At 43.6% G+C, this 10,127-nt stretch overlaps 1 protein-coding gene across 1 annotated transcript; it reads right to left on the bottom strand.

Moving 5' to 3' along the window:
- Positions 1 to 5,080: 5,080 nt before the first annotated feature.
- LOC139551363 (complement C1q and tumor necrosis factor-related protein 9-like) lies at positions 5,081 to 7,382 on the bottom strand. Its single transcript, XM_071362850.1, has 4 exons — positions 6,924 to 7,382; positions 6,546 to 6,626; positions 6,324 to 6,404; positions 5,081 to 6,187 (listed from the first exon to the last, which is right to left on the bottom strand). The coding sequence occupies exons 1-4, from the start codon at positions 7,336 to 7,338 to the stop codon at positions 5,292 to 5,294; spliced, it is 1,473 nt and encodes a 490-aa protein (XP_071218951.1). The 5' UTR covers positions 7,339 to 7,382; the 3' UTR covers positions 5,081 to 5,291.
- Between the last annotated feature and the right edge of the window lie 2,745 nt (positions 7,383 to 10,127).

Here is a 10,127-nt window from a genome sequence, read left to right on the forward strand (position 1 = left end):
AAGGCTTAAAGTCTGCATCGAGAATCTTATGAGATTCATTTGTGTGTGGTGCGAGGTAAGGTGTGTCTACGTAAGGGTGTTTCCCAATGTGCTCGGTTAGAGGGTATGTATCTGAAGGCTCTAACCTGTGTATGTGTGCGTGTGTGTGTGTAGTAAGTGAAAAGGCAGACTGTGTTGTACCCTCTGTCCTCTCTGAAGGGGTTAGTGTGTGAGGGCTCTAGCCTGCTGCTTCTGATGCTACTCCCTCTGAGGAAGAGCATCCCGAAAAACATGACCTTGATCTCCTTTTACCAGGATACTCACATCTCAACCTCCACATACCAGTCAAAAGTTTGGACACAACTCATTCAATGGTTTTTCTTTATTTCAACTATTTTCTACATTGTAGAATAATAGTGAAGACAAAACTATGAAATAACACATATGGAATCATGTAGTAACCAAAAAAGTGCTAAACAAATCAAAATATATGTTATATTTGAGATTCTTCCAAGTATTGATGACAGCTTTGCACACTCTCAGCATTCTCTCAACCAGCAACATTAGGTAGTCACCTGGAATGCATTTCAATTAACAGGTGTGCCTTGGGTAAAAGTTAATTTGACCAATTTCTTTCCTTCTTAATGCATTTGAGACAATCAGTTGTTTTGTTACAAGGTAGGGTTTGCCACCCGGTACTGTTGCCCCACCTCTGGTTTACTGACCCCTGCCTGCCTTGACCAGTCTATTGCCTGCCCCTGTTGGGATATTAAACTATTGTTTATTTGACGTGGTCTGCATCTGGGTCTAACCTTCATACCTGATAGAAGTCTATCCTTTGGTCTGATGAGCCCGAATTTGAGAATTTTGGTTCCAACTGCCGTGTCTTTGTGAGATGCAGAGTAGGTGAACGGGTGATCTCTGCATGTGTGGTTCCCACCGTGAAGCATGGAGGAGGTGTTATGGTGTGAGGGTGCTTTGCTGGTGACACTGTCTGTGATTTATTTAGAATTCAAGGCACACTTAACCAGCATAGCTACCACAGCATTCTGCAGAGATACGCCATCCCATCTGGTTTGGGCTTAGTGTTACTATCATTTGTTTTTCAACAGGACAATGACCCAACACACCTCCAGGCTGTGTAAGGGCTATTTGACCAAGAAGGAGAGTGATGGAGTGCTGCATCAGATGACCTGGCCTCCACAATCACCCGACCTCAACCCAATTGAGATGGTTTGGGATGAGTTGGACTGCAGAGTGAAGAAAAAGCAGCCTACAAGAGCTCAGCATATGTGGGAACTCCTTAAATACTGTTGGAAAAGCATTCCAGGTGAAGCTGGTTGAGAGATTGCCAAGAGTGTGCAAAGCTGTCAAGGCAAAGGGTGGCTAGAGAAATGGTGGGTGTGAAGTGTTTTCACTGTTCTATGAAGTTGATGTGCATTCTCAGTTGTGTTGTGTTTGATTTGATCTCGTTCCCAGACACTCCTGCCCAAATGCACAAAGATTCTGGTAGGCTAACGCCTCAAACTGTGGTCAGAGGGAGCTGGGGTGCAGATGGGGTGCAGATGGCAGACAGCAAATGGTGGGGGTGGAAGTAGAGGTGTTTATGTATGGATTATTATGTACAGAGGCCCTCGATCATCAAATATGAACGCTTTAATGGAGGTTTTGTATTTCAATTGTGTGATAGTTTTTACCGTTATTGTATGACTGAGCTTCACTGAAAACAATTCCAATCAACTCTGTTGATATGGCAATCGCAAGAGTTAGTTATGTCTTGTATATTTCCATGGTTGATTTCTGTTAAGAACTTTATACTCAAGTGTGGTAATTTTAGTAACTGGTACTTTGCTTTTGCTCTGATGTGATCACCCCATAAATTTGTAAGAATAAAATTACTAATGCGATTGTTTGTTTAACTTCACTGCCCTTATTTCCTAGGGAAATGATCATGTCTACTCCTAACACATATTCATTCATTACAAAACGGACAGCTGGCGAATATGTACAATGATTCATAAATGTACAGAACCCGCTGCATTTACTAAAAAGTCAATGTTTTTATTGTAACATAACAAAAATATATTAACAACTTCACGCCAAGACAAAATATAATCAGTTCCAACAATTGACACCCTTGAAAAAGATTAGCAAAAAAAGGGGAAAAGCTTCAAGTTGCTCTGTGTACATATGAAATGGTACACCCACACAGACAGTGTGGTGAAGGTGCAACAGCGCCTCTTCAACCTATAGAGGCTGAAGAAATTTGGCTTGGCATCTAAGACCCTCACAAACTTCTACAGATGCACCACTGAGAGCATCCTGTCGGGATATGTATCGCTGCATGGTACAGCAACTGCACCATCTGCAACCGCAGGGCTCGCCAGAGGGTGGTGCTGTCTGCCCAATGCATCACTGCCTGCACACTGCCTGCCCTCCAGGACCTGCTGTCACAGGAAAGCCAAGAAGTTAATCTAGGACCTCAGCCACCCGAGCCACGGCCTGTTAATCCCGCTACTATCCAGAAGGGGAGATCAGTACAGGTGCATCAAAGCTGGGACCGAGAGACAGCTTCTATCAAGGCCATCAGACTGTTAAATAGTCACCACTAGCCGGCCTCTGCCCAGAACAGTACCCTGCCTTGAACTTTAGTCACTGTAACTAGCTGGCTACCACCCAGTTCCTCAACCCTGCACCTTAGAGGTTGCTGCCCCTAAGTACATAGTCATGGAACACTGGTCCCTTTAGTATTGTTTACATACTGTTTGACCCACATATGTATATACTGTATTCTAGTCATGTCCTATCCTATTTAACTCTTGCTGTACATATACCATTCTATCCTACGTATTCTACAGATATACTACATATTGTATCCATAAACTGTCCATAATGTCTATACATCCCATCACATACAGTGCCTTCGGAAAGTATTCAGACCCCTTGACTTTTTCCACATTTGTTATGTTACAGCCTTATTCTAAAATTGATTAAATAAAACAAATTATTCAGCAATCTACACACAAAACCCCATAATGACAAAGCGAAAACAGTTTTCTACATTTTTGCAAATGTAATAAAAAAAAAAATTAAATACCATATTTACATACAAGTATTCAGCCCCTTTGATATTAGACTTGAAATTGAGCTCAGGTGCATCCTGTTTCCATTGATCATCCTTGAGATGTTTCTACAACTTGATTGGAGTCCACCTGTGGTAAATTCAATTGATTGGACATGATTTGAAAAGGCACACACCTGTCTATATAAGGTCCCATAGTTGACAGTGAATGTCAGAGCAAAATCCAAGCCATGAGGTTGAAGGAATTGTCCGTAGAGCGCCAAGACAGGATTATGTTGAGGCACGATCTGGGGAAGGGTACCAAAACCTTTCTGCAACATTGAAGGTCCACAAGAACACAGTGGCCTCCATCATTCTTAATTAAATGGAAGAAGTTTGGAATCACCTAGACTCTTCCTAGAGCAATCGAGGGAGACTGAGTAAACGGGGGAGAAGGGAATTGGTCAGGGAGATGACCAACTACCCGATGGTCACTGACAGAGCTCTAGAGTTCCTCCTGTCTCAGTAGTTTGTGTCGGGGGGGGGCTATGGTCAGTCTATAATATCTGGTGTATTTTTCCTGTCTCATCCGGTGTCCTGTGTGAATTTAAGTATGCTCTCTCTAATTCTTTCTCTCTTTCTTTCTCTCTCTCGGAGGACCTGAGCCCTAGGACCATGCCTCAGGACAACCTGGCATGAGGACTCCTTGTTGTCCCCAGTCCACCTGGCTGTGCTGCTGCTCCAGTTTCAACTGTTCTGCCTGCGGCTATGGAACCCTGACCTGTTCACTGTGATTACTATTATTTGACCATGCTGGTCATTTATGAACATTTGAACATCTTGGCTATGTGCTGTTATAATCTCCACCCTGCACAGCCAGAAGAGGACTGGCCACCCGTCATAGCCTGGTTCCTTCTAGGTTTCTTCCAAGGTTTTGGCCTTTCTAGGGAGTTTTTCCTATCCACCTGCACCTGCATTGCTTGCTGTTTGGGATTTTAATATATATGTGTAGTGTCACTGTCAACACTGCCAGCTTCAATCTCACCCAGTGGTGCAGGGGTATTGGTGGTCATACGCTGGCATACTCAGTATTCCCACCTATTTTTCCTCTACAGATATACTCACCTATACTCACTAATTATTATTGAGAATGATTGAACGATCCATCCTAATTCCTTTCATCTCTGCCATTATTAGGTGGAGGGAATAACCACCTATAGCTAGCTACCTACAGCATATAGACAATTGTTGATACTTAATTAATACTCACCTCATGACAGAGAGATGGTGATGCTCAAAACTTGGTATGTCAAGCCTTGTTAGCTGGGGCTGGATTGTCTTGAATGAGCCGTGTACAGTCTACAGACACACACAATTGTTTGGTATGATAGCTCGCTAGCTTTAGCCTTTAGCTTGATGCTTTAAATATAAAGACACCAAGTATTGATGGAAAGCAGCTGGCTAGCTAACGAACGTTGCTTGTTGGTGGCCCTTGTTTATAACTAACCTGGTCGAAAGCTAGCTAGCTGGAGCGATGGTCAGGTAACGTCAGATAGTCACACAGCTTTTACTTTGAAAACAGCTAGCAGAAGTATCCTGTTGCAGCTCCTCCTCTACACCTATACCGTCTCTGTTCATTAATTAAATCTTGTGGACGACATGAAAATGTATTCATGCAGTCGAAAATATTAACCGTCTTATGCAGATTTTTTTTATTTTTACAATAGCTCTGATGTTGAATCCCAAAAATATAGCTCTTATTATCAGACCGCTAATATTGTAAACATGTGAGTAGCAACATGAAGTTGGATTTTTGTATCAAAAAGCAGATAAATTCAAAATAGTTAACTGAGATTTTGTTCTCATATATGGAGCTTATATGTGAATGTGGAGGTCACAAAGCTCCAGGAATAAAATGTCCTAAATCTGCACTATGCAAGAATAAGAGATTTTGCTAAACAATACAATCATGAGCACACTCTCACTCATTAAGATAAACAAATCAGTCAAACAAATAGGTCGTTTTGTAGGAAATTTTATTCATTCATGTTATAGAAAACTACCCAGAGCTAACAGGCCATTGGAAATGGCTTTTGATTTATAGAAGGTGCTCTGTTGGTGTTAACTTCGAGAACTTGTTAATGTATGTGTATGTGGATTGTGTGTCTTCAAATTCTATGTGTGTGTAACCTGTGTCTGTGTACCTGACTCTCACTGACTAAGGCGATGGGGTGGTGGATGGTTCCTCTATCTACCCCCAACTATAGATCCCCTCGTCACCACCTGGAGCGCCTGCTGGAGGAAAGTCTCGGAACAAGGGCAAGTCGCAGGAGTCGGGGTAGAGCAGGAAGCCAGAGAAGGTGCTTCTGCTCTCGTTGTCAGCATACATGCCGTTGGAGATGTTGTCCTTCACCTGCAGCCACACCCGGTCGCCCATGACCAGGTGGAGCACCACCTGGTGGCTAGCGGTGCCCAGTTGGGCTGGCTCTGTGGTCTTCACGATAGAGTTGAAATTATGGAACAGACCCACCTTCAGCACCTTGCTGAACACCATCAGGTGGTAGCTGAAGACATAGGTGCCGTTCACTGGTGCCCTGTAGATGCCCATGATGGGGTCGAAATGAAACTGCCGGTTGTTGATGACTTGGGTAAACGGCACGGGCTTGTCCGGTAGCGGGTAAATTGTGCCGAGCGCGGCGGTGAATGAGGACTGGATGGCTGGAGAGCATGGCCCGGGAATGCCCATCATACCGAGGTCACCCTGGTCTCCCTTTTTACCGTTGAGACCCACGGCACCCTGAGGGCCCAACTCACCTTGCACTCCCTTGGACCCAGGGATCCCTTGTTGACCGTCTGCCCCGTCTGCTCCATCTGTGCAGTTGCACTCGCCCTTCGCCCCTAGTTCACCTTTCTCACCATTCGTCCCAGGGACCCCAGGGGAACCCATGTACCCTGTTTCGCCCTTGGACCCCGTAGTCCCTGGAGGGCCTGCTACTCCAGGGAGACCCCTGGCTCCAGCCACTCCGGGTATCCCTGGTTGTCCTGCACGGCCCTGAACACTTTCACAGGACGCAGGACAGGTCCCTACCTCTCCCCGGGGCCCCATCTCTCCTTGTGCACCCTCCAGACCCTGGTCCCCTTTGTCCCCTGAAACACACAAAAATGCACACCGCGCACAACACACATACACACACACGCATACATACACATAGATGAGATCTAAAGTTCCAAAGTTGGATGACGGAGAGATGAGTTTAAGTTCTGCATCTGTTGTTTGACTGACCTTTGAAGCCGCGGGCCCCCTTGGTGCCGGTGAAACCCACTAGCCCACGTTCGCCCTTCTCATTTTCATCACCCTTCTGACCTGTAACAAATAGGTAGAAAGTAAGAGAAAGAGAGAACAAAGTTGCAAATCATTTTCTGCAAGCTTGTTTTACAGTCATTGCTCAGACACAGCTTTTTTGCTTTTTTTTGAGTCTTAACAGAATTGACAAGTATCACTTACCCTTCAGCCCTTGGCGGCCCACGAACCCAGGGTGACCTCTGAACCCTGTGAGTCCTCTTCTCCCAGGACTTCCTGGAATACCTTTGTGGGTTAAGAACAATGACGTAAACAATATGTAGCTAGCTAATGTACTGTATTTAATATCTTATATCTATGCTTGAGAGTGGCAGAGAGAGAACAGAGAATGAGGCAAAGACTGTGAATGCAGCTAGTTAAGGTCCACACTTCTAATTAGGTTGAAAAAAACGACATGTTTTTGATCCATTTCAGATAAACCATTTTAAGAGAGTGTACATCTCTTTTTCTACTTCTAATGGAACTACCTGGTAAAATAAAGGTGAAATAAAAATGTATACTATTCTATGCCTTTCTACATACCTGTCAGGCCCCTGTCTCCTCTGTCCCCTTTGGGTCCCATGCTGGCCTTGCAGCGGGAGCAGACACAGAACCAGGGCACCTGGTCCATGGGTGGTGGCACTGGCACCTCCAGTAGTGTCTGGCAGTACGACATGTCCGGCTCCGACCCGTCCTCAACTACCAGCAGTTCCCCAGTTCGCCGGTTCCCAGTCATGTTCATGTGAGGGCTTGGTGGCATGGGGAAGCCATGATTGGGGTAGTCGGAGGGGGGCATTGGACCACTGTGGGCATTCATGTTCTGGTTGTTGGTGGGCATAGGGTAGCCAGATCGCATTGGGTCCATGTGGAGGTCCGTAGGGGGGATGGGGCTGTCTTGGGAGCCTGTGAACGGGTGAGGGGGCATCTCGTTGTATTCCCCTTTGGGTGAAGTATGCATCGCAGAGGAGATGGTGGTGCATAGGATCAGTCCCAGCAGACTGGTAGTCTTCTAGACAGAGAGAGAGAGAGACAGAAAAAGAGACAGACATACACACACAGATCCAGAGAGACAAAAAGAGAGAGACAGATAGAGTGAGAGATTTGTCCAGCTGTTTTCATGATTTTTGTATAATATAATCATTCAAGAGAACTACTTAATCAATTTCATTTCTTCAAACAATGACCCAAAACGTATTTTTGCTACAAAATGGGAAGAAAAATACCGTGGTATCCCATCGGGCACAAACTGGTTAAATCAACATTGTTTCAACGTAATTTGTGACATGGCACCTACGTGAAAAATACATTGGATTTGAAAAAAGTCCTTAACGTAAACTGTTTTTTTGAGGGTGAAACTTCAACCACAGGATTATGTCATCATGGTAACCAATTTTCAACATAGACAAACCTTGTACAAAATATGTTGAACTTGTACCTTTGAAACAACGTCAGATCTTCAACGTTATATCCGTTATCAGAAAAAAACAATAGGCTGGGCAGCACCTCCTACTGGAAAGCTGTTCTATCTAGAGCTATCCATTTGGTCTCTCGTCCAGGATTTTAACCAATCCCAGCTTTGATATTTATCACTGACTACTACAAATGTTCTATCTATCTCAGCCAAAAATCTAACTCAGTACTATTCTTTCATTTAGATTTTTGGTTGAGATGGAGACATGTATCCAACATACAAATTATTCATTTGTAGACAAACTTGAATTAACACCAGACTAAGTCAGTGGCACAAAATATACATCTCCTTCAAATGTTGATATTAGGTTGCGTTGACAACCAAACACAATTCAATATCACTTTTGCAATACAGTAAATAGTGTAAAGGTAAGACTTTCTTACAAACTAATGTGCCAATATTTATTCAACCTTAAAAACGAGTAACACACCCATGGCCACATTTTAAGATTACAATAAATGTCTTCTTATGTAATCATAGAAAGCGTGCATGTTCAACATAGCATGCAAAGGTCACAGGTCTGTGGAGAGCTTCACAATTGCTATAGTAATCTATGCAGAATCTCGAACAGCATTGATGTAATCTCAACTGCAATCCAGGTGATTTGGTTGTGCTATTAAATGAAGCATGGTGATAACACATTAAGTTGTTGTAAATCTATCTGACATTGTATTCCCATTTTAACGTTGTTGTGTTTTTAAATGATTGAAACCCGCAATGACAACACATTTCGATGACAAATCAGACATGGTTTTTCCATAGAAATTTGGTTGTGCTTGATAAAACACTAGAATTCAACAAACTTCTGGCTGTCTTTTGTGTGAATAAAGCTTGAAATCTCATTGATCAACATCTCAACCAAATATTACCCACATTTCCATGCTGAAATTATGTGGTGTGCCCAGTGGGATGTTTTCAGTTAACCTATACCATACTTCATTTTGTTTATCGCAAAGTTATAATAGTGATTAGTGACTAATGTACTTGTTTCCTGAGAATTATCCACCAATCCCTTACCAATCACTGCACACTCATGTCTAACCAGTTTATTAAAGTTCACCATGAAGACTATCATCTACTACAGATAATGCAATAAAAGAAATGTGCTTCTTACTATAGGACCATGCAATCCCTACCAACCAATAACACATCAATCACCAAAACACTTATCAACACATCAATTGTACCACTCATCCATAAAACTGATCACTCATTCACGACTCACCAATCCCATTGGTCAATACTCATACAAGAACAGCCCAAACTATCAACGGTCCTAACCAACAGCCTTGACTCACTGGTAATAGTCTTTTGAAGTTTTCCATTACTCAAAAGACTGTTACCAGTGAGTGCTCCGTGCGGATTTTCAACCACCACAGATATCCTTTTCACACTACCTTGCCATTTCAAACCAAACTGTGCTGACTCTTTAATTTTTACATGGTCCTTTTCAGCAAAGTTCCAGCAGCTATGGTGGATGTATACAACTAGGCCAACTCAGTACAGCTTGGTTTGGCTCAGCTCAGTTCTGCTCAGTAGTGTGAAAAGCCCCAAAGAACACACTCACAATTTAAAGAGTTGCACTCACCATTCCTTTGGAGTCTTGTATCATCATGTGCAGGATGAGAGATGTTGGTGGAATGATGAGCAGGACAGAAGCATTGATCAATATATAGGCCTTGCCCAAAAAAACACTTCTTTCAATCCACCTCGCACCCTCTAGACCTGCAGACAAAGGATAGGAGGGAGGAATGGAGGGTGGGAGGGAGGAGGAAGAGATACTTCATTGTGCTGTGGACAGAGTAACTAGGACTTCTACCTGTAAGACGACCTCATTAGCGATCAACAGCATGGGCCACAGAATTATAATAAAAATAATAGACGGGTAAAAAAGTGAGAGAGAGGCGTCACCCGTGTTGCTACAGTATATTCCACCCTATTCCATGTCCCATGACTCCCTCCACCTTGCTATGTCTTCCCCTTTCCTCTCACTTCTCTCCCTTAATGTCACTTTTCAGTCTTCCTCTCTCTTTTCTCTCTCTCCTTTTCTATCACCTCTACTTTCTTCCCCTTTTTCACTATCTCTCCATCTCCCTTTCCCTCTCATTCTCTGCCTCTCTCTCTCCCCTCTACGAGGTTTCAGAGAAGGTGTTGATGGAGAGATAAGGAGCTCAGACAGAAAGCAGATCTATTTCAGACAACTGGGTCTGTTGTAACCAGCACTCCAGAGACACAAGGGGCTCCACTGGCCTACTTCAGCTCGTGTCTGTTTCTGG

This window comes from Salvelinus alpinus, chromosome 23 (genome assembly GCF_045679555.1).
Source record: "Salvelinus alpinus chromosome 23, SLU_Salpinus.1, whole genome shotgun sequence".
NCBI lineage: Eukaryota > Metazoa > Chordata > Actinopteri > Salmoniformes > Salmonidae > Salvelinus > Salvelinus alpinus.